General features: G+C 38.7%; 1 protein-coding gene across 1 annotated transcript; it reads right to left on the bottom strand.

Moving 5' to 3' along the window:
- On the bottom strand, window positions 1-24996 carry ITM2B (integral membrane protein 2B). Its single transcript, NM_001035093.2, is given in 6 exon segments — window positions 1-249; window positions 1359-1509; window positions 2231-2341; window positions 3205-3411; window positions 4902-5030; window positions 24722-24996. Coding segments are annotated over 6 exon segments (801 nt in total). The 5' UTR covers window positions 24839-24996; the 3' UTR covers window positions 1-163.
- Between the last annotated feature and the right edge of the window lie 873 nt (window positions 24997-25869).

The following is a 25869-nucleotide window of genomic DNA, read 5'->3' as shown; positions in this document are numbered from 1 at the left end:
AAGATAATGGTTTTAATTGAGTTAATGAGATGAAAAAATCGTGAAGCCCTATGTTCTACTTACATGAAAGAAGATTTTTTAAAAAATAATCACTGCACAAAATACAAAGGGTGGGGTTATGCTGTGGTATTAAATTTCTCTCCATTATGTTTTTCTTGACTGTTCAAGGGCAAATTAAAGTTTCCACGGCAAATCTGTTCTCAAAATGCCGAATCGTAACACAGACGTCAGCTGAACGTTTCTGAATACCTGTTTGAAAAGAAAAGTTTTTAAAATTTCTGGTTCTTTGGTAATAAATATTCATATTAATCTTCACAACTATTATTCAGACATATACAAATATTTTACTCTATCTGTAGTCCATTAACTTCTGTAGTTTGATTTAATATGGCAGAAAATAATTTCCTCTCTTTTCTAAACTAAGTATCTTTACAGAGGTTGATAACAGTAACAATGCCATACGTACAAATTTGTGACCTTGAAGGTAACAGAAACATTCTATATCTTGATATGGTGGTGATCTGTTGAAATTCAGAACTACACACTAAAAAAGGGTGAATTTTATTATACGTAAAATTATGGCTTTAAAAAAATTATGAACCATGAAGTTCATTTCACAATGTAAGACATCAAGCCTCAGGTTTCAGGTAACTCATCATCAAAGTATCATCAAACAGCAGATCAGAATCATCAAAAGTGCCAACAAAAAGCCAGGAATGCATTTAACCAGGTGCCACAATTTCAAAGAAATCACATCATAGTGTATCTGCGTGGCATGTCTTACTTTCTAAAGCTCCCTCACCTGTACTTTCATTGTATTTTTTGAATGATCTTGAAAAGAAATGAGGAGATAACATCATCACATGAGAAAACAAAGGTTAAGTGATTTGGCAAAGCTACCGTAGTTGTGTCAATGCTTTTAATTCTTCAGTCCAGTTCCTTTCTAAACCACCTGACTGGTTATCTTCAATGTGATCCAAAAGGCACACACTGCTTAGAACCTGAGTGCACACCTGAGAGCTACTTTAGAGACTCTTTGGGTAAGCAGAGCTTGCATAGTGTGGCTGAACCAAAGTGGGAGAGTGGAAAGGCAGACAGGGGGACCATATGGAAAGTGAACTAATAGCACATCTAGGAAATGAATTTCACATTCACCTATGCTCTACATCTGAAAAGACGAGATTTAGAATTAAGATGATTCTTCAGCAATCTAGAAATATACAGTGTACAATATAGTTTTATTTCTTACTCATGGCCAATGTATTGGTAACAATGACAAGCTTACAACTAAATCTAACTTAACACAATGAAGTGAAACAAACTTTTCTGCCAACACTCTTAACATTCAAAAGTATTACCTTTAATGGTTTCTCTGCGTTGCAGTTTATAAGTTTCCTTATCATGGCACAGTCGATAAATATAGAAACCCAGGTGATCAATGTTTTCAATGCGATCAGTGATGACCATGTGTTCATGAATCAGATATGACTGAGGCAAGTAGGTCCCAGCCTACATTTGGAAAAGAATTATATTACATGGATATCTCAAAACATACATTGAACAGACAAGGAAAACAAACAAAATTTTTAGAGATTGTAATACAAAACAGAGGTTGGCAAACTATTATCCACCATCTGTTTCTATAAAGTTTAACTGGGGACTTCTCCGATGAGCCAGTGGTTAAGAATCTGCCTGCCAGTTCGATCCCTGCTCTGGGGACACAGTTCGATCCCTGCTCTGGGAAGATTCCATATGCCATAGGAAAACGAGGCCCAAGAGCCATAACTACTGAAGCCCATGTACCCTAGAGCCCATGCTCTGCAACAAGAGAGAGCCCGCACACTGCAACAAAGACCCAAGTGCAGCCAAAAATACATAAATCAATAACTTTTTAAAAGTTTTATTGGAGTATAGTTGTGCCCATCTGTTTACATATTGTCTATGGTATCAAAATTGGATAGCTGCAACACTGACCTTATTTCTTTAAAGCCTACTACTTATTCTCTGGCCCTATGATGTAATTTAAGAAATCACATTTTAATTTCAATAAATAAAATATTAAAAGAGACAAGGGGAAAAAACCCCAAACCACCAGTCTCAGTTACCTGTCATAAGATGCTTATTAGCTATACTGTCAGTAAGATGGGCTCCTATAGGGCTAATTTCTCAATAAGGAATTCCAAGATCCTATAACAGCATCAATAAGAAGAAGTGTCTGAAAGTTTTATACCTTTATGTTAATAAGTAGCTCTAATAGGTTTTTGGGTGGCATGACAATGGAAGTGTTCAGAGGAATCACATAGCACTTATCCAGGTTAAGATCCAAATAGGCGGTAAGTTTCTGGGAAGAAAAAGACGATATTTTTGTTAGATTCATGTATAAATATTACAAATATACAAATAGGCAGCAACTGGATTTTTTTTTTTTTTTTTTTTTAGCAACTGGATTTTTAAGAACAATTTGTACCATTAAAATGGGTTGGCTTTACAATGTGTCAATCACTTGCATTTCAACAAATCAAGAATTTGGTAGGATAGGAATGGAAGTAGTAAGGGGAGAGGAAATTCTGCTACTAGTCAGTATTTACATACTGATTAGGTAATAACAAACTATTAAAACTAGCTCCAATACCCTATCATCTGATTAAGAGACTTAGTCCCTGCACTTATAAACCATCATGCCCTCCAAGGCATCCATCTATTGTACATAAAAATTAACTTCTCTCTGATGCATCTAGAAACTATTGGCTAGTTACTACCATCCACCAGAGAACGGGATGAAACTGACTGAAAGAAGTCAATTAAATGACTCTGTTCTTGTGGTTCAAATGAGAAACCATGATTGAGAAAGACTAACTCAACAGGATGGTTCTAAGGATTTAAATGAGTTAAACCAAAACATGTAAATATTTAGATTTCTAAAAGCAATTTAACAGCAGAGAAGGAACAGCATCTGGTGTGCATTAAGACAGACAAGGAAAGGGGAAGAAAAAGTAGGTTCCCTGAGGGTTGGCCTCAGACAAAGAGCCCATCAAATGTTGGAGTTTTTCTTGTAGGGCAGAAAAAACCCAAGGCCTTTTTAAAAACTTTCTTTTCAAACAGTAAACCGTAAATAGAATAAATTAGCCAATATTAAAATTAAAACTACAAAAGCATCCATCAAGGGACCTGCATTCTTTTTACAGTTCAGGGCACCTGGCTCACCTTGTTGAAGTCATGAACGATATTGGCAGGGTCACTATCTGCAAACTCTGGGACAGGCACGCTGATGAATTCAACCTCGTCTTCCTCAAAGATCTTGATATTTTCCTCAATGGTCTGGTAGCGAGAGGCTGGGGCGTCTGCAGAAGGCTCATTTAAGACGACATCATCTTTGATGTACTTTATTCCACAGTAGTAGACGTCATCTGGCTATAGAGAGTTTAAACACTATTTCAGCAATGCAGTGGGAGACAGGTTTTTAAATGGTAAGTATTACTTAAGCTGCCACCTTTATCTAAATAGCATTTTGCTTGCAAACTCCTACTTTTAGATGACAAGTCAGACAGTTTAATTACAAAGTGAACACATTCTTTAAGATCAGGTGTTGAAGTATTGTAAAAAAAAAACCAGTTTCAGAAGGAAAAAAGCAGTTGATTTCTCCTTTACTTTTTGTATTTGATTAAAAATAGACTATAAAAGCAATTATCCATCTGGTGACAAGTAAATTTGAAGAAACACACACCTCTTTCTACCTGCAGACCTTAATTTTATAAAAGGAATATATTCAGAAACCAGGAATATTTTTCTTAAAGAATATACTTTTAATTTTGCTGTGATTCACTGATTACATGATTTTTCTCTTATTAGCCAAAAAAGGGATGGTTTTTCTGTCACTTCTATAGGCATACAGGTAGCTCTCATTTTTCCTTAAAATATACCACAATTAAATGGAAAATATCATATTACAGCAAATCATTATAAAGATTTTTTTAAATTAGGCATATATAATAAAGATTATGAGTATATAACAAAAAGATAGATCAACAAATATCTCTTGACAGTGGAAGTGCAATGACTTTTTATGTCGAAAATACATTTCTTATAAAAAACTACATTAAGAAAGATGACTTGTATTTCACTAATGTCTATCACCATGCTATTATCTCAAACATACAGAAAATGAGCACAAAACTTATACATGCACTATAGAATGTTTCATTATTTTAATAAAATCTATTTGTCAACAGTTTCTCCAAATTCTGGTATATTAAATGAAATAAACCTACTGGATTAAATCCAGAGAAATAAGTCACAAAAGAGAAATCATAAATCTTAATAATCAGAAGAAAAAAAACTATGTCTCAATCCACTGGGATTCCTATTCTATAATAAATTACAAACAACTTTCATCCTAAATTACATCAGCATTATTGCCAAAGTCCCAATTCTTACGATAACCCAATGGCTAAGAAAGAGGCAGAGAGAAATGCAACAAGTGTACTCTGGGCCCAGAAGCAAAAAGCTACTGTAGGGAAGCCCAAAATGTCAATGCAATAAACTATAGTTTATCAACATGACATCTGAGGCTGGTATATTTATTTAATTGGCAACTGAAAAATCCTATAACTTAGCTATTAATTATGGTAGGAAAACTGAGGGTTAGTCAGTTTTGAAAAATCATCCAGCAATCTATATCTTTCAGTCAGCAGCATTTCAAAACAATGTTATTCTGCTTTTAATGACTGTCTACTAGGTTCAGCGAACTTATGCTCAGGGAATTTTTGAACATAACCAAAAACAGAACCACCACTCTGGCTAAAAGGCCACGGACAAAAAGCACAGCCTTAGAGTAAGTTTGGGCCAATCTTCTAGTACAGGTGACAGAAAGGCAGAAGTGTCCTTAGCATTCTCCCACTTACTTGAAATGCAAAGTATTTGTACAGGTATGCTCCCCCCAGAATGACACCTGCGAGCATAAACGCCAGTCCAAAGCACATGCACCAACACCAAGCTCTTCTTTGGCCAACCGGAACCACTTCATCTGGGTCCTGAAACGTGAAAGACTGAGGGTCAGTATCTTATCTCCAGTCAGAACCACAGAAATGTCAGGCCTGAAAGAAACCTTAAGAATTAACACTTTGTAAACAAAAATACAAAAGACCAAAGAAGTCAGATCGCTACTCACAATTCACCAGGAATGATTCAGTGGTGGCACCGGGCCCCAGCACGATGCCTCCTGAGCTGAGACACCAGGCCCTTGGGAGAGTTTTCTTCTGACGTTCAGCATCCCACCTGCCACCCATACCTCTAGAGCAATCAGTAACATACTCAACAATTTCTACTTTCTGTGCATAATTTTTGTGGTTAAAATATCTTCTAATATTTAAAAATTCAGAAAAGGCTACAACTTTGTCATGCAAAATTATGGTGCTGAGTCATGTGTATCGGGCTTCTCCTATGGCTCAGTGGTAAAGAATCTGCCTGCCAATGCAGGAGATTCAGGTAGGTCCTTGGGTCGAGAAGGTCCCCTGGAGAAGGAGATGGCAACCCACTCCAGTATCCTTGCCTGGAAAATGTCATGGACAGAGGAGCCTGGCAGGCTATAGTCCATGGGGCCACAAAGAGTCATACGTGACCGAGCACGCATGCACGTCTTGTGTATTACAACTTCAGGGTATGTGAGGTTATTCATAAAATTATATGTCAGCCTGCTGCGGTAGTTAATATTTCACACTAGGTACAAAGCCATTCCTAACCAAACACAAGAAAAATTAACCGGAAAACTGGGACAGACCAAATAATATTAAACAGATTCTTTAAATAATCCGAATCTCAAAGAAGTAGGACAAATATATTCAGAAATAATTCCATTAATGCATTGCTCTACCCTAAAGAATCCCAGTTTAACAAAGTTTTTCACTTTAAAGATAGAAGCAGTAGAAAATTGAGGAAAGACTCAGTAGGAAAAACTTAATGATTAAGAGACATACAACTAGTATGCAATTGTTAGAATTCTGATTCCGACCCATTCAAGGAGGTAATTTAGCCCTGAAACATCACATCACCAAGGATCAGGATATGAACAGTCCTTAGATACACTTGCCTTCTAACTCAGTCCTTCCACCCTGCCACGTCAAAGTTGCAGCTAACTTATCTGTACCCAGGTTTATGTGCAAAGAGCTAACAAAAAAATGAGATTAGCTGCTGGTGTTATATAACAAGTGGCTCAAAAAACAGTACAGACAGCAAAAGAGAGGCTCCAATGGACTTGGAACCAACATAATAAAAGATGACCTAGTAAGTAGGATGTGTGTGCAGCCTCTCAAGTACTGTACATAACTCTGACCTTTACTTGGAAAACTCACTATTGGATGGGTTAAAGGACAAAGTAGACTTGACCCCACAATTACATAGATAAATAGGATATAACTTGTAAGTTAGGAATGAAAACTGTATGAACGATGCTGGAGGGAATTCTCTGGTGGTCCAGTGATTGTGACTCCGAACTTTCAATGCCTTGGTCCGGGATCAATCCCTGGTTGGGGAACAGGGATCCTGCAAGTCACGTGGCACAGCCAAAACACAACAACACAACAAAAAAAACAACACTGGATATAGTTGAAGCAAGAGCTCAGAGAGGAAAGAATGAAAGCTAAAGCTACGTTTTCAATTCTAAGATGAGGAATCTTAACTTGCTATCACTCGGGAAAAGCCCAAGCCCATGTAACCCAGCCAACCAAGGACAATTTTAAGGCACCTGGGTTGGTTGAAGTTTAAACACTGTAGAAAAAATGTCTCTAATTCTAGGGATTAACTCAGATGCTGTGAGATCATCACACTTTGCTGTGGTAGGTGTACCTGTCAACAGACTGTACGTATACTTAGAGAGGACGACAAGTGCATTGCAAGAAGTAGTGTGTACCAGAGAATACACCTAAGGAATGTATCAGGTCAGGTAAGACATCCCATCTGTGAACAGAATTCCATGGAGTCATCAGGCATTATGAAACCCGAATACCAAAGAACATACAGTGTTTTGCTTGAGCCCTTGTCTGACACCAATATCTAAGAAGACAGGAAACAGTTCCAAGGATAATTAATTTTAGGGTGGAGGCAGGGTGGGGAGATGCAAATGACAGATGGACAACAGAGAATTCTACATATTTGGTATCAGCTGCTGAGACCGTCAGATGTGTGTGTAACAGCCCCCTGTTTTGGCAGGCCCTCTTCAGTAGCAGCACTTCAAGGAGCAGCCAGAGAGCATGCGCAGACCCTCGTAAAGGAATACGCAGTCCCAACTGTTAATCTGATGACAAGTTTCCAGGCCTTTTGCTCTATCATTTCTAACGAGTCAACAAGCAATATTTTCAAGACTAAATTATAAACGTCCACTATGGGCCAAGTGCTATGGGTATATAGCCACGGCCAAGAAAGAGAGCATTCAGGTCAGCCTGGAAAATCAATCTACAAAAAAGAACATAAATATGATACAAGCTCTAATAGGAGAAGGTAGAGAACACAGGAGGACTGATTTGGGAAAGACTTCTCAGGGGAGAAAATACTGGAGTGGAATGAAGGACAAATACTCATTAACGCAGAAGGTGGAGTTAAAGGGCATCATATGTAGGGCAAAGAATGAATAACCAGAACGCGCTACTTCTCCAGAGCCCCCTGGGGTATGGCTAGAGTGCCCAACGTGGTGGCAACTGATGCAGAGATGGGAATGGACAAGTTACTGGGGCAGCTCACAAAGGTACTTTATGCAACATGCTATCTCTTGTTCATTCAAAAATCACATTTCAGGACTACGGCAATAAAAATTTAAATTTCCCCAAAGAATCTAACTTCTACAATCATTTATTTCTTAAAAGAGGTACCAGGTCTTCAAAGTCTAACTAATCTCTTGTTTTCTCTAAATTCCTGTAAGGTTAGTATGGTAGCACCAACCCAACCTTGGCATTTAGTTGGCACTCAGTAAGTAATTGATGAGTGGATAAAATTTAAAAGCTTTAAAACTTGGTTATTTTTTAATGACCGACCCCCAAAGTTACATCAACAGCCAGCATGGTAATGAAAGGTGGGGGCAACATAAGAATTTATTAACCCACAAGAGACTGTGGCTCTTTAGCGAAGAATAGTAGCCCTAAGTGGGAGAAGGCAATGGCAACCCACTCCAGTGTTCTTGCCTGGAGAATCCCAGGGACGGCGCAGCCTGGTGGGCTGCCGTCTATGGGGTCGCACAGAGTCGGACACGACTGAAGTGACTTAGCAGTAGCAGCAGCAGTAGCCCTAAGTACTTAGCCCAGCTCAACATTAAGGGCCTGTTATTTGCAACGTGCTGTGCTACGTCCTGTGGGAAATTCAAATGTGATTAAGACATGGCTGAGACCTTAAGCAATTTACAGTTAAAATTAACAGTATGCATGACAGTTAAATGATGTTCCTTTATTACAGTCTTAGTCATGGAGAAGTGATGAAAATATACTCAAGATAGAAGAGTTTTTAACCTAAGTGACTTAAAAATGTATTTTAAATAACTAAACTTTAAAACTTGAAAGAGTAAGCTCAGAGGGAAAAAAAAGCCACATATAAGATTAAAGAAGAGCCCCATGACCATCTCAAAATACGTAGGAAATGCATTTGATAAACTCTCACTCCCATTCATAATAAAATCTTTTCAAACTAGAACAGTTGAAATTCATTAACATGAAAAAGGTTAATGATCAAAAATCTGTCCCAAACCTCATATGTAACAGTTAAGCTTCAGAGTTAAACCATAACCTTTCAAGTCAGGAATATGAGGACGCTCACTAGAAATGATTCTTTTTGTTCCAACGCTGTACTAGAGATCCTACGTAGCACAAAAATGACAGAACGTGGACAGAAAAGATTAGGAAAAAGAATACAAAGCTGTCATTACGTTAAGTGATATAACTGTCTCTGCAGAAAACCTGAGACAGCCACATTATTCAAACTAATTAGAGTTCAGCAAAATTGCTTTAGATCAGTAATTAAAAATCAACAGGTCAAAGATTTATACATAAATAGTCAGAGCACCACTATTCATAATAGCCCCAAAGCAGAAACAACAGAACTATCCACTAACTGACACATGGATAAATAAAGTGTGGTTTAATCACACTGAATCTCAAAAACATTAGTGTGAAAAAATTCCAACACAAAAGACTAGCTATGAAAAGGAAAAACTACAATGACAGAAAGCAGCTTAGTGGCTGTCAGGGTGAAAGGAAGATAGAAGAGCCCTGGGGAAATTTTTTAGGGTGATGGAAATGTTTCATATCATGAGTGGTGGTGGATATATGACTTTACACAATGACCATAATTTCAATCAAGTTATATACATAAAACAAGTGCATTTTACTGTCTGTAAAGTTGTGTCTTTTTCTTTTTGGCTGCTCTGGGTCTTCGTTGCTGTGCGTGGGTTTTCTCTACTTTTGGGGGACGGGCTTCTCGCTGCAGTGGCTTCTCCTGTTGCAGAGCATGGGCTCTAGGGTGCACAGGCTTAGCAGTTGAGGTGCACGGCCTTAGCTGCCCCTTGGCATAAGCAATCTTCCCAGACCAGGGATTGAATCTGTGTCCACCACACTGGCCGGTAGACTCACTAGTTCACCAAGGAAGTCCTACTGCCTGTAAAGTTTATTTCAATATGGGGAGTGAGAGAAAAAAATATCAACTGAGTTCCCATACTGTCAGAAATAAAAGAAAGTCTAACAACACCAGCGCTGGAGAAGTGTGGAACAATGGGAATTGAGAACTTTCGCACAAAGACAGGAGCTGGTACAAATGTTTTGAATGACAATCTGGCAGGATCTACTACAATTAAAGGTATGTATATATCTTACAAGCCAGTAATTCCATTCCTAGCACTATAACCCTAAACACTTTTGTACACAGAAAGAGGCTCAATAATGATAACTGCAGAATGGTCATTAAGAAAAAAACTGGAAATAAATGTCCATCAAGTAAAAAATAAAGTATTACAGGTTCATACAATTAAAGTCTAAATGAAGCCAACTAGCACTGCTGACTTTGAGATTAATCTTAGAAACAGAATTCTGAACCCAAAAAAAGTCAAGTTGGATTAAAAAATGACACCACATATTCAACACTTAAAAAACATTTAAAAAAACATAAATGGTACTCTAAACTCTTCTTTTTTTTCTGGTATGCTTGGATTATTTCATAATTAACCACAACAGTAAGAAAAAGGAAAACCACTCATGAACAAGAACATCTTCACTGAGATCTGTAACTTCACTTGGCCTAATTTAAATAAGTAACAGACATTTCCTCCCCTGGTACTGCAATAAAACTGGTGCACCTTAAATTATGCTGATAAGGTAAAAGAACTCCCACAGGTGCTATACAATTATCATCTCATTAATCTTCCTAAAACCTCAAGTTTTATCCCAGTTTATAAATGAAGATGCTGAAGCACACGCTGGCCCAGAATCACCCTCGTCACCCTCCACAGTAGGAACAGAAAGAAACTGCTTCAAACGCATTAGCACTCTGACACTACTAATCTCTGGTTCAAATGAATCTTACCACCGTATTATAAAGTCAAATTATTTAACCAGTTATATCTTAAGCAAAATGAAGGATAAATTCAGTTCTGGTACTTCAATTAGTTAAGAATTAGGTCACCTCAATGAGTTCCCTAAGAGGCTTTAGTAAATGTGCTTCAATTATAAACTGATCTCAGACAAGATGCAAGGGTTTTCATATACTTTTTATTCTGTTCCACACTAACAACTCACTTCATGAGCCTTCTTTGCAGAATGAATGAGGAGACATTTTTTCAAAGCTCCCAGAAATATTACTTTGCATTATTAGAGCAAACGCAACAACAATGCTGTAAGAACCAGAATCACCAAAGAGGAAACTCTCTCTCAGAGTTAAAAAATCATATTACAAAAAAGAAAAAGAACGTGATGGTGTAAAAACGCTTTAATATAAATACTGACATTCAGGGGAAAAAATACAATTTATTCAACTCAGAATAGCATCAGAAGTAGATTTAGTTTATTTCAAAATATGTACTTTTTAAAACACATTCAGTAATATGGATAAACATGGGGATGCACAGTCTGGCTGCCCGGGGGTGTGCTGTTTAGCCTGTACACTTTTTTACAAAATATAGAATTAGCTGCCAACATTTTAAAAAATCTAATAATTCAAATTTTCATAAATAAACTTCTCATCTATGTTCTACTTTTCTCAACTCCTCCTTCATCATTTTTCTTCCTCAGTTCAGTCGCTCAGTCGTGTCCGACTCTTTGTGACCCCATGAATCACAGCACGCCAGGCCTCCCTGTCCATCACCAACTCCCAGAGTTCACTCAGACTCATGTCCATCGAGTCAGTGATGCCATCCAGCCATCTCATCCTCTGTCGTCCCCTTCTCCTCCTGCCCCCAATCCCTCCCAGCATCAGAGTCTTTTCCAATGAGTCAACTCTTCGCATGAGGTGGCCAAAGTACTGGAGTTTCAGCTTTAGCATCATTCCTTCCAAAGATATTCCAGGGCTGATCTCCTTCAGAATGGACTGGTTGGATCTCCTTGCAGTCCAAGGGACTCTCAAGAGTCTTCTCCAACACCACAGTTCAAAAGCATCAATTCTTTGGTGCTCAGCTTTCTTCACAGTCCAATTCTCACATCCATACATGACCACTGGAAAAACCACAGCCTTGACTAGACGGACCTTTGTTGGCAAAGTAATGTCTCTACTTTTGAATATGCTATCTAGGTTGGTCATAACTTTCCTTCCAAGGAGTAAGCGTCTTTTAATTTTATGGCTGCAAGCACCATCTGCAGTGATTTTGGAAACCAGAAAAATCAAGTCTGACACTGTTTCCACTGTTTCCCCATCTATTTCCCATGAAGTGATGGGACCAGATGCCATGATCTTTGTTTTCTGAATGTTGAGCTTTAAGCCAGTTTTTTCACTCTCCACTTTCACTTTCATCAAGAGGCTTTTGAGTTCCTCTTCACTTTCTGCATAAGGGTGGTATCATCTGCATATCTGAGGTTATTGATATTTCTCCTGGCAATCCTGATTCCAGCTTGTGCTTCTTCCAGCCCAGCGTTTCTCATGATGTACTCTGCATAGAAGTTAAATAAACAGGGTGACAATATACAGCCTTGACGTACTCCTTTTCCTATTTGGAACCAGTCTGTTGTTCTATGTCCAGTTCTAACTGTTGCTTCCTGACCTGCAGACAGATTTCTCAAGAGGCAGGTCAGGTGGTCTGGTATTCCCATCTCGTTCAGAATTTTCCACAGTTTATTGTGATCCACACAGTCAAAGGCTTTGGCATAGTCAAGACCAAACACACTAAGTTCTTTTCCACAGTCACTTAGTTTTGAACTTCAATCTTCACTTCCATACCTATGACTAGGTATGTATGATTCCCTCTGAGTATCTAATTTTAAACCAGTTCTCCACATAAAAGGATTTAGAGTTCTGGGTTGTAGAGACTAGATTAATATGGTGAATAAAGCATCTTAATCCTTTAAATGACAGAACAGGTATTCTTTGGCAAAGAATAAATCCAAGCATGAATGGCATAAGCAAAAATGGTGACAGAGACGAGCCGGGTATTGGATAAGCTCAGAGAAAGCTATGGTCCAAGAACTGTGGGCATCAAAGATGTTCAAGATGACGCCCAGTTCTCAGGACAGGAACAATGAGAATGAAGGACAGCCACTCCCGGTATAATACCATCAGTATGAGGTTCTGGAAAAGGTAAATTATAGAAACAGAAAACTGGAACAGACTACGAAGTGATATGATCACACAACTGCATATCTTGGTCAAAATTAACAGAACTGTATAAAGCTCGACAGGCTGAAATTTTCAGTATGTAACTAATACTCCAATAAATCTGAATTCCTCTCCTTTCCCAGCTTATGAGGAGCAAGGAGAGGATTTTTTCCTAAGACCCCATAAATGAAAGATTGAAGGCAGTAGGAGAAGGGGATGGCAGAGGATGAGATGGTTGGATGGCATCACTGACTCGATGGACATGAGTTTGAACAAGCTCCAGGAGTTGGTGATGGACAGAGAAGCCTGGCGTGCTGCAGTCCACGGGGTTGCCAAGAGTCGGACACAACTGAGCGACAGAACTGAACAGCAAAGTACTGAAAAAGCCAACTGAAAAAGACATTACTAGAGAGGAAAAGAAAGTGACTTCCTATTCCAATAAGAATTAAAAATAAAAACCTTGGTCATCACTGAAGATCTATTTTTAAATATTTCCAAAATAATTTCCTAACTAGACCCTTCAAACCACTGAAGTAACATAGGCAATTGCTCCATCTGATTCCTATCATGTGGAACAGCAGTGTCATTCATTTACCATAGCACTTGTTCTAAAGTCACCTGGCTTCTACATTAGCTTTCTTTCCCCTCATGGAAGCATCAAAAAGACATGATCCAGCAACCTGTTCACCATTAACAGCATTAACTGGTTACCAACTATATTCCGCTATATGTAAAACACAAAAATCTACGGCTAAGAAGCTAAAAAATCTATAAAGCCACCAAACATCTGTTTGCAGTTTCTGTTGCTTATTTAAATAAGTAAAACTGAATTTTATCTCCTCATTTGATTTTTCAAGTAAGTAAGACTGCTACTATCTCAACCATGTGAGAAAGTCCACATGAGAAATCTTATGTACGAGATGCAAAAAGGGAGCAGCTTTCAAAGTGATTGGCATTATATGGATAATAAGGTTATTGCATTATTTTACACTTGAGTAGGGAGAGATTTTTCAAAACAGAAACTAATCTAAAATTATAATGTCTACAAAACCAATTTCTCTTTAATGTCCTTTATTTGTTAACAAATCCTATGACACAAAGAGCAAAACAGGAATTAAAAAATTAATAATTTAAATCCACTGCATAACAATTTACGTGAGAAATACGAAAATCTGAACCAAATTATTGGCATATGTAAAATTAGCACAGGCCGAGGTTAAACAAAAAAATAGGCCAGAGCTATAAAAAAGAAAAAGATCAGGCTGTAAATGCTTTTAGTGATGGATTGTCACTTGATCACTTTTTACATGATTAGGAGCAAGCAGAGTACCTGGTACATAGCAGAATATTAATATATGAATACCTTAAAATCTTCTATTCTTTTTTCTACTTATTTTAAAAGATGACCATTTCTACACAGCATTTATTCCATTTACACTGAAGAGAAGTGTAATATTTCATCAGGTTTTCAAATTCATATTAGTGAGATATAAAGGTAGTGGGTAGTCAAAAGAAAAACCTAGACTAGCAGTAATAGACAGATGTTTGTAAACAACACTATTATATACAAATGACATTTACTGTTAGTAACAGTCTTTACTAGGGATAGACAAATTGGTCAAGACAGATTTCTTCTGCTACTGGTTGAATCATGAGTTCATACTGTTCTTAATGAGAGTATCAACCATCTTCCAAAGATTTTCAAATATGATAGGAATGCTCTACTCTATAATTCATCATAGAATTACGTGTCAAGATTAGAGGAGGGGGAAAGGAAACCTGTTCTGGCCTCATTTTTGTATACATCTTTGATTTTAATGTCATTCAACAAGATAATTATACATTTGTATTCAAATATGAGTCATTCCATCTAAAATGCAGAATTTTTGACAAGAAAATTCCACGTATAGTCTTTTAAAAGCATAAAATAATTCAAAGGTGGAAAGCTATATCTTCCATCCAAGTTCAGAAATTCAGAAGTTATACAAAATGACTATTAGAAAAAAATAATTCCAGTCCTGAGGTCACAGATATTTGTATCTATATAGTGAATACACTGTAAAACGTGCTTTTCACCTACGCCTAGCACCAAATACACGTACAGTAATCAGCCAGCAGTCATGTGATCTCGCTCCCTTATCCCCCTACTCGCCTCACTCTTGGATCCAGGAGGGTTGTTTTCTTGTGAAAACAGATACAGATATTTAAGTAGGTTGTGATTAATTTGGTTTACATAGTTGGTCGGTCTCTCTGAGTTACACTCGGGGGTTTTTTGAAGGTTGGGCGTTCAGTAAATTTTAACTTCTTAGTATAAGGTCTGGTCATGCAACAGTGGCCTCTGACTGTGTGATCAGTATACTTCTTAGAAAGAAACGATCCTCTCTACAAGAGCCATGAGAGGTCCTTTAGTCCAATACGTCATTTTACAGATAAATATCCAACCAGAAATGACCGGAGTTTCTCCAGCTTTCCCCTATCATAAGAGGTTTACTCAATCGAGTCACACTCACAGGAAGCACCACGTGTTAACCGTTACAACAGTAGTGTTGTTGTCATTAACGTGCTGACGAAGTTAACAGAATTTTTCTCTATTACTCATCAAATTCACAAAGGATAGTAAGAAAAAGTATTTAAAGCATATGCACATGAAGGAAGAACAATGAAGGAAAATAACTCAGGCTCACTAGGATATAAACATTTCAGAGATGAAAAAGGCAAGATGTTATTACAAAAATGAAGCCAGTAAAGTTACAGAAATAAAGCCACAAAGCAAAAATCATGAAGTTGGCAGTGAGGGAGTTGTGTCTAAAATTACTCATGAAAAGACAATTTTGGAATATTAAAAAAGGAGACAAACAGATGCCTCTCTATAGGTTATCCTGTCAGACCTTAAATTGATGCTAATAAAAATGAACATGGTTTCCCATTATTATCTACTATTCCTATTGTTTTCTATTATTATCATTAAAATTCCATTTTCAATGTTAAATAAAACGATCTAGTAAGTCTTAAAGCTACAAAGACAGCTGAGTTGAAAGTCCTGTTATTGATTTCCAGTTAAACAGTCATCTTTACTTCCTCCTGAAAGCTCAACAGAGTGATGGTAAAGGGATAAACAAATAAACCATAAGCCAGAAAATGGAAATGACAGAAGATAAAGTATGTCAATAGAAATTTTAAAAGCTGAAAACATAAGGGAAAAAAACCTCAAGCTTCCTGAGGAAAAGTAAAACCAAAGTGGTCATATTCAAAGAACCAGGAACCAGAATGGCATCAGACTAGAAGATGGAGCAACACCATTAAAAGCTGAAAGAAAATTACAGCTAACCTAGAATTTTATGCCCAGATAAATTATCAATTGAATGTAAAGACAGAATAAAGATTCTCAGACAGGCTTAAAAAAAAAATTCATCTAAATGCTGTTTCTTGGATTTATAAAACTGAAGATCCAACAGAGGATGGAGGCAAAGGCAGAATAATTCGAGGATAATAGTTACTCTCAGGACATCTGTGCAGCCACATACCTAGAGTACAACCCTCTGGGTGGAAAGATTGAAGAATGACAAGTGAAATATCACCAAGAAAAATAGAAAACTCAGTAAATTATCTGATAAGTTTGTAGATATGAAAGTTTGTTATCTGAAAGTTTGTCAGAGACATTGAGGATGAACTAACAATACACAGAAAATTAAGTAACCCTCTTTCGACTCAAGAAGCCAATTATCAAATTCAGGGAAAATAATGGCTTTGTACAAGAAAGGAAGTAGAAAAAGTTATACTACATTACTCCGATCTAAGTTTCACGTCAATTACAATAAAAGCATGGATCAGCAATTTAACCAGACATTACTATAACTATACCAGGAGAAGAGACTATGTATATACTATATAAACAAATAAAAAAGGCTAAATAGTCACTTCGTATTTAGGAAGGTAAATACCTACCTTTAGAAAGGTATTACCAGTAGGTAATACAAAAATTGCAAAAAACAAAAATGAAAACAAAAACCATGAAATAGCAAGTATTTAGAAGTTCTCCAAATGCGCTCTAGGGACAGACACCACAATGTGAGGGGGGTCCACAATGTCAAAACTAATTTCGTAATAAAAATAAGACTCCCCCCCAATTCTCATTCTCTGGACAGTGTACAGTGGAGTTTCCCAGAAGCTGAATGTGTGACACAGCACAGAAGCTAACTGGAGAATTCAGCTGTCTTCTATTAAGCCACTCCATAAAGGGTAAAAATTTAAAACAACATTGCTCTTACTGTTCTTAAAGTCTGTTGGTTATATGGAAATTTTTATTTATAAATGTTATTTTTGCTAACATGTTATAGGTTTTGTATTATTTTAAATCTATAAATATTGTTTTAATTTTGAATACCGTTAATAAATATAACCAACATAAATCAAAAGCTCCTTGGGACCCTCAACAATTCTTAAGAATACAAAGGGGTCCTGAGACCAAAAAGTTTGAGAACCATTAACGTACAAAGTGGGTTCCCCAAAAAATGTGCGTTCTTCAGAGATAGGGCAGGACAGTTATTTGCATTTTAAAACTAAGTATTACTTTGGTTAAACCCCAAATTAAATTTATAAAATTATATAACGTTCTATTCTGTAATAAGAAATACTTCTATACAAAAATGGACATAGCTACTGAACGCTAAGGATTTTTATGTTGCAGGAATGACTCTCTGGTAGAGTATCTCAGGGGAGCAGGGTGTTATGTAACAATACTGCAATTTAACTGACATGTGAAGTAGGGATGAGCAATAACAGTAACACAAGAAGTAACATTCCAACAGAAGAATGAGGAGGGGGGTAAAAATGGGACTTTTAACAGATGGGGATTTGGGGGAAAGTGCTAACATTTAATGAGTTTCTATGTACCAGGGACTGTTAATTCTACCACAAGAACACTGTTTAAGGTCAGTGCCATTATATTATTTTACCAGTGAGGGAACTGGGGCTTGGGAGGTTCTGGGACTTGCCCAAGTTATCAGATCCAGGTAGTAATATTAATCTTTGCCAGTAGGCTCTAACACTATCTGAAAACAGTGTTGAATTTGAGGTATTAGTCTATAAAAAACAGTATAAAATGAGTAACTGCCCTGCTTCATTAATTTTCTTCTACCTGGCTTCCCCTATGGCTGAGAGGGTAAAGAGTCCGCCTGCAATGCAGGAGACACAGGAGCCTCAGGTTCGATCCCCTGGAGGAAGGAGGAAAGGGCAACCCACTCCAGTACCCTTGCCTGGAAAACGCCATAGACAGAGGAGCCTGGCGGGCTACAGTACATGGGGTCGCAAAGAGCTGGACATGACTGAGCACTCAGGGACATCCACCCTGAAGTCTACTTCCAGAAATCTTGCAGTGGTGCCAAATAAAAGTTTGAATCATTAAAAAAAAAAAACTGTAGTAGTAATAACAGCATCTACTGAGTCATACACTGTTCCAGGTACTGTGATACACTTTTTATAAGTTATCTTATTCCCCAGTTAGCTGATGGAGGAAGACACAGAGAGTTATAGTAACTTCCCCAAAGTATTGCAGGAGATGGTAGAGACAGAATCTAAACCCTTCAAGTATAAACTGCATAGTCTGAGTTCTCAATAAGCAGACGGTGTGGCTTCCCAAGCGATACCCCTTTTTCGACTGTGAGGGAACTGGGGCAAATGGAAGAAATTGACTATTTCTCCCCAAACATCTAAAAATGTATTTTAAAAAAATCATTCTTAGCTCATGGGTTATACAAAAACAGGCAGTAGGCCATAATCTGCCAGTTCTGCTCTCCACTGTAAAGGAGACTGTAAAACAGTGGCCTGTGTCCGTCATCTGTGTCTCTGCATGAAATTCTTGTATGAATTAGTTGTTAATATTTAAAAATCAAGTTTTAAATGAAACTGATTCCAGCTTGCCTTTAAAACCTGGAGGATCAAGCAACATTGGATCCTTCACTTTTTAAATGAAAATGAAGACTAGTCTAAGTTGCTTAATATGCAAAAAAATGAAAAAAGAAAAAAGCTTGGCTTCACTAAAACATCTACTTGGGCCCAAGAGTATTGAATTTGCCAACTCTGCTTAACATGCCTAGTTTTTGCTCGAGCTAAAACTGATGGAATTGGGAAACTCTTCCTAGCATTAAAATGAAAGCAAGGTAAAATAAATTGAAGAGAAAGCTAGAAAATGAAAAATGAAAAAACTGCCATGGTATATACAGCAGAAATGAGATACTAGAGAGGCTGGCTGGAAAAAAAAATGAATTTTAAGAAATGCAGACCTAGGTTCCCGGGTGGCCTAGTGGTGAGGATTCCAGGCTTTCTTGCGTGGCCAGGGTTCAAATCCTGGTTGGGAAAGCAAGATCCCACAAAACCCACACAGTGTCCTCCCACCCCCCAAAAAACTGCAGACCTAGATGGACTGACCTTGAAAAGTCATTTTTCCAAGCATAAAGATGATTCTTCTTCTGGATGTTGCAGTACGTGACTGAATAATGCAACTTACCTTTTAGGTTTTTATATTACAAAATTTTAAACATCATAATCATAGTTAAAGCAGAGAAAACAATCCAAGATTAATTTTGGCATTAAAAGTTAAAAACATCCAAGCATACAAAACTTCGTTAAACCTTCTTTTTTAAAATATGAAATTCAACTATGCCAAAAAAGGTTTATGCAAGTATTTCAGAATATGAAAGTACTAAACACCTCACACCCACTTAGCATGAATTTTTCAAATAAACTCCCTACATTTTTAAATTGAAAATGTTTAGGATTTATAAACTGTGCAAATTTAATTTCAACATTAATTTATCTTTTGACAAATATATCTTAGCTCTAGCTCATATAATTACTGCTAGAAACTTATCAATGTTAATATTATCATTTATCAATAAATATTGATAATTAAATGAAAGATTAGAATATCTATCATAAATACAAGAGTAATTTTGTCACTTTTAAAGAATTCTTCTGTATAAGTTTATGTTCATTTTACTTGATTTTCCCCCAAATGACAGAATTATAGAAATACTTCATTAAGTTATTAAGTTCTTTTTTTCCCTTTGATCAATTCAAGAATTCAAAAAAACTTCAATTGTTTACAATTTTGCTCAATTGTTGGTAACATAAAATAGGATTATTTAAAGCTATTAAGTATATGTATCATAAACACTGATTAAAAGGGAAAATCACAACTGAATGATTTTTAATGATATTCTTAGGGTGTATCTGTAAAAAAATTTCTAATTTTCAACTTTCAGTTGTCTACCCTGTAAAATTTTCATTATTAAGCTGTGCAAAGTAAATAGGAAAGACAGGAAATAACTACACATAAGCTTCTTGAAAACATAACTCCAGTGTTATTGCTTTCTACAGCATTTTGACAAAAACCACCACATTCAGAAATTCAGCACTGTCAAATCCTTTATTTTTAACAGGCAGCAGCTATGGCCTGAAAAAGTCCTTTGACGGCAAAGTCCTTAACTCCTTTAGTTGAAGCTCTAATAAAAAGTGACAAGTTTACCAAAAAGTTTAAGAGGATGGATTCACTGATGTCATTTTGAAAAGACAAATTTTTTTCTGGCTCTTCCTCTGCTGACACTGTGATAAACGAAAGAGTTCCTGAAGTTCTAGTTGTGCCATGAATTCAGAAAGCATTTTCCTTTGGGGGTGGGGGGGGGGGGCGGAAAATGCCTTTTAAACAGACATTCCAGGTATTTAGGTTAGAGTATGAAAGAACAAATAAGAAATAAAATGTCCCACCTTACATCAAGCTCTAGCAAAACACATTGAAAATTTTTAAGTTAAATTCTAAGTGAATTTAAATAGGCCTGTACCATGTGTTCCGAGAGATATTTCTGGTTAAAGTAATACTTCTATGCACCTAAATCTCTAATATGGCTGAGATGAATTCCAAAATGTCTTACAGGTTGATGATTTTGCCAAGGATAATATATTTGGTTCTATCTAGTCCGAAGAAGATTATGTTTAAGGTGACACTGGGAAGACCCCAAGCAGGGTCTTGGGGCAGTTTCCAGCTGCACAACATACAATTTTTCCACCCTCTGGAGCAGCAGCTGCCCATGAGGCATGTGGACACAAGAGATTCTACCAAGGTCACTTGGTATGCACAGGGGCAATTAATTTATCTCCCAGCACTAAATCCTCACTTCAGATATCAATACCCTCATAAAGAACTAAAATGCAGCGACTGTAAAGTTTTTGCTGGTCAATGGTTTACCGACACTAAATTATACAACGGGGTAATGATATGCACTTTTGTTGAAGGGAAGCAAGCTCCCCATCCCTTCTCTAAAGACCAAAACATTTCAGTATATGGCGTCAGATTTTATGTTCCTCCTCCCCTCTACCTCCCCCCCAAACAAAAAATAAAATGAACACCAACATCACCAAAAAGCTAAATGACCAGTCCTGTTTTATGCAGAGAGAAATGCCAGAAAGTGAAAAGAATTAGGAGGGAGATAGCCGTTTTGTGATGGGTGACTCAGAACTTACTGGGTTAGTAGTCCTTCACTTAGGCTTCCCATCCTGCCCTTTCTTTCCCCTCCACAAGCATTTCACTTTTCCTTTTAAGGATGTCTACAACTACGATGCACTGCAGAGAAGGGGCAACATTATCAGCAAAACAATTTACAGGGATACCTAGGAAGAAAACTTGAGCTTCTTCAAGGCCTGATACTGGAAAAGGCATTTCATAATCAGGCATGACAACACGAGTTATTGACAGCTACTGTTCTACAGTGAGGTAACCCAAAATGAAAATTTAGCTTATTACATAATACCTCTAGCCATCTCCTTTCTCCGTGACCCACAGCTACTTAATAAGAGGAAGGCATGTAACAAGCTGAACAAGGGGAGGAAAAAAAGGAACAGTCTAGTTAGGGTGAGAGGGGAACTATTATTTTTCACAGTTAAAACAATCCGACTCCTGCCAAATATAATTATGTAATTCTTGCCATTTTCATAGAATTTTAAAACTGGAAGAGTCCTCTACAGACCATCTGGTCCCACCCTGTCATCTTATACATAAAGAACTCTTCAAAAAAAAAAAACCTTAAACCCAAGATCAAGCAGTTGTGTACTGACAAAACTGGGACTTCTGACTCAGGACATTAAGTATTTTCTTTGATATTTACACGTATATAACAATGTGTCAAAGTTCAAAGTAAAAACACAAAAGTTCATGAATGAATTGCTGCCTCTCACATAAAACATTCATAATTTCAAACTCACCTCTATTACATAAAACCTAGGGGGAAATGTAGAGAAAGAATAATAAACAGCAAGCTAGTTGAGACAATATAACCCACAGATGTGGCTGCTGGGATTAATAGCTACTGAAAAGACAAATCTAAAAGATAGGACAATGCAACAGCTTCCAGAGAAAAGAGCTAAAGAAATGGCCAAAGACAGGAGCAGTGTAAAAGTACTGGAATGTGAGTTACATAAGCCAGCCGACTGGAGGGATCAGAATTCTTTACTGCAGAAGGTCTGAAGAATCTGCATTTTTAAACCAGAATCCCAGGTGATACCAGGTGATCCTTAAGGGGACATCTGGAGAAACAATGGTCTTCAGGACACTGTGGTCTGGGAGAGTTAAAGATACTCAAAATTCTTGTTTAGGAGTTCTTGCTCATAACTAGCTAAACCGGATCCTCTAGACCAACCAGGCAAGGAAATGCCCCAGGCAAACACAGGAAGGCTGATTCTGTGCAAAATTCGGAGAGTCAAACTCAGTGGTCAAGATACCGTCACCCGAAGGAGTCAGAGAACATTATGTAATCACTGTCCCAGCTCTAAGAGACCGTCTGCAAATGCCTGTTACTAAGTAAGGTTTGCTTTTACTGTTAAGTGACTGACGAGTTATAATGATTCTCCTTCTAATGTACAGCAATATTCTGTCACTCACTTAAGAGGTCTTTGAGTTCACAGCTCGAAAAAGTATTAGTCATTTTATATCTGCCAGTTCATCCATGACTGCTGTGTGGTTATAAAGGAAGACAGGCCCTCACAGCTTAGTTCCAGTATTTTTCTTTGGATATGGGGATCTGAGAAAACAGAGCTAGGAATGGTTACTTTTTTTTTTTTTAACTGCTGCTATGACCACAATATTTGAATATGGTGAAATTGTGAGAATCTGAAAACACAGTCACCGTTTCAGAAATGACAATAAATGGCCAAAATCAGATTTACAGCTACCCAGCAAATTATTTCTGATTTTTTCAAATCTCCTTCACAACAGGAACACGGAAAAGCTATCTGAAGTGACATCATTGGATCCTTTCTTCCTCTCTTTTTTAATGAGAGGAATTGTATTTGTTCATAGGATTTTTAAAAAGATATGTAATAGGATTAAAATCTACCTAATCTCTATATATGTATTTCAGTCTGTTATGATGGGGTTCTTGAATATCAAATTTAGGTACAATGAATGTTAGACAAATACAGAGCTCTGATAATAATTTGCTGCTGGAATTATCCTCTGTGGATTCCAAACATTTTCTCTAAAACGTAGACTCTTTGCAATGGATTCAGGCAAACAATACCAATACCAAAACGCTTAATCCTTTTAGGGAATCTGTTCACTTCCTATTTCAAGGCAAGACAGTCATTTAAAAATCAACTCCTGACATTTGTGTTTTTAACTAGAACATTTTCAAAAACCCAGTACAGGCACGTGCAGATTAACACTGTATTTTCAAACATTTTTCACACTGCGTTTCCCAGTAGTAGTAATATATTAAAAAACAGTCCTTATATCTGCCCAAGTTACTGGGTTTTTTAAAGTTAAAACTAAGTTTACCCTACTTATAGCAGGTCTTGAAAAATGCTAACAAAAAAATAAAAAGTTACGATCATAAATAATTCTACAACTAATTTGTATAGGATTAAATTTTTGCAGCCTGAAGAGGATCTGGTAGAAAGGTTGTGAACCTTTCCTGTTTATTCAACTTCTGAGACAATTACAATCACATCCTAAATGAGTATTACTGTAGCACGATAACAGTTCCTCTCCGGATTTTTGCTTAGGGCTAAAGGGGGGATTTTGTAAAATAAAGAAAAGTTGTTGAAGGGACGGAGGACAATTTTAAAAGGGATGAAGGACAATTTTGAAAGAGACGCAGAACAAGTTTGTTTAGTTTCACTTAGCTTAAGGGGTTCTCGTAAAGTTGCTGATATAATTTAAAAGTGAACTGTCGGTTTTACACTAACATTCAGATAGCTATCAGTAACCTTTACTGGGAATATTTCAGTTACAAAGTGAACAGCCAGAACCTATTCTGAGCAGACCATCACCTTGCCTTCTCCCCTCGCCCGCTTCCTCCCTCTCCAGACCCCAAGGCGAAGTTCACCTGCCGCTACCAAAAGGCCGTGGAAAAAGAGGTTAAACGAAAAAAAAAAAAGAAACGCTTTTAAAATTAAGAGGCTTACAGGAGCCGGACTTAGTCCCAGTGCAGTTCAGCCTGGAAACGAAAGTAAGGAAGCAACTGCGGTTTAGGCTTGTAATGATGTCAGCCATCTTAGGGACATTATTTATACTGGGAGGACGTGCCAAACTCTTGTTGTTGTTTTGTCGTTTTGCATGTCGCCGCTGGTCTCCAGGCGGAACGAACCCCGGCCCGGACCCACGCACATTCCTCGACTGCACCAAGCACCGTGCACTCGGCCCGGTTCTCCAATCCTCCCGCCCTGGAGGCCCCCAAGCCCTCGATTGCGCGCCGGGCACCGCTTTCTGCACACGCACTTTCTTACAAAGAAGCTGCGCCGGACAAGAACGGAGAGCAACCCGAGAAAAGGGAGCGCTCGGCCCTCTCGGGGACCCCCGTCCCGCGCGCGCCCCGCGCTGTCCCGGGGCGCACAGCCGCCCTGGCCCCGCGCAGCTCTCCCGGGGCCCCAGCGGGCCCACTTCCCAGAGCCCCGGCCCTCGGACCTTGCAGTCCACGGCAACGGCGTCCGGAGGAATGATGAGCGCCTCCTCGCCGCTCTTGGACTCGTCCTTCTTGGCCTCCTTCTGGGCCAGAGCCGAGTTGAACGTCACCTTCACCATGGCGCGGCCTGGGGCGCCCTCGGAGGGCGGTGGCGGCGGGCTCGGGGCACGGGCTGCGGGCTCCTGGCGGCGGCGGCAGCCTCCTCGGCAGGGCTCCGAGCGCGGCTAAGCGGTGGCGGAGGTGGACCGGCAGCTGCGCGGTGGCCGAGGCGGCGACTGCGGCACCAGTCCTACAGCCTCGCAGCTCGGGGGCGAGGGCGGAGACGGCTAGCTCCCCGCCGGGGGCGGGCCGATCGATGTGGGCGGGGTCAGGGGCGGGGCCGGAGGCCATATGGGCGGGGTCCCGAAGTCTGACCCCCAAGTGACCAACCGATTGCTGGGGGCGGCGAGCCCTGCTCTCATCCCGGGTCGGAGGAGGGGATCGGGCAGGGAAGGAAAGAGGGGTGCTCCTGCGCGAGGGCCTGGATTTTGCAGTTCCGATTTCGCTTTCCAACCCTGTTTACCTCTGCGCACAGGATTTGCAGCTTTTTAGCAAAATCAGGTGAACTTTCCTGGATCCGCCCGGACCGTGCGTTAACCTCTGGCAGAACCAGGTCGACCCTTCCCTGCCTGCTGCCCCCCACCGAGAACCTAAAGGCTGTGGACTCTGGGGGCCTCCATACCTCCACTGTCTAACTTTATTATGGATCCGACTCAGTGGAACACAAATGTTCAGTGCTCTCTACCCTTGTGATCTCACTTATCTTTCCCGGGCCCACCCAAGGGCGTTACCTGGCTCACACTTGCCTTGTTTTCTCCCCCCGCCCCCCCACCCCGCGCCGCCCTCGCAAGGTCCCAGGCTGCCCTGCCTAGTCCCAGAGCAATACGGAGGAAGGTTCTTGGCAGATTTGCATTTCATACGTCTCACATTTCTAAAACAAAATGTTCCCCTCTTGTGTAGACTTGGACAGAACCCACATGCACACGGGGCTGATTTGTGATTCATATTCTCTGATGAGTCTTTAGCGGCTTTCTGCAAAAGTAAAAAAAAAATATGGATAAAGCAAATGTTGTTTTGAAGAGATTTCACTTACAACTAATTCAAGAGAGGA

The sequence above is a fragment of the Bos taurus genome, chromosome 12 (genome assembly GCF_002263795.3).
Source record: "Bos taurus isolate L1 Dominette 01449 registration number 42190680 breed Hereford chromosome 12, ARS-UCD2.0, whole genome shotgun sequence".
NCBI lineage: Eukaryota > Metazoa > Chordata > Mammalia > Artiodactyla > Bovidae > Bos > Bos taurus.
Note: the sequence above shows the minus strand (reverse complement) of the source record. Positions and strands in the feature narration are given on the sequence as shown.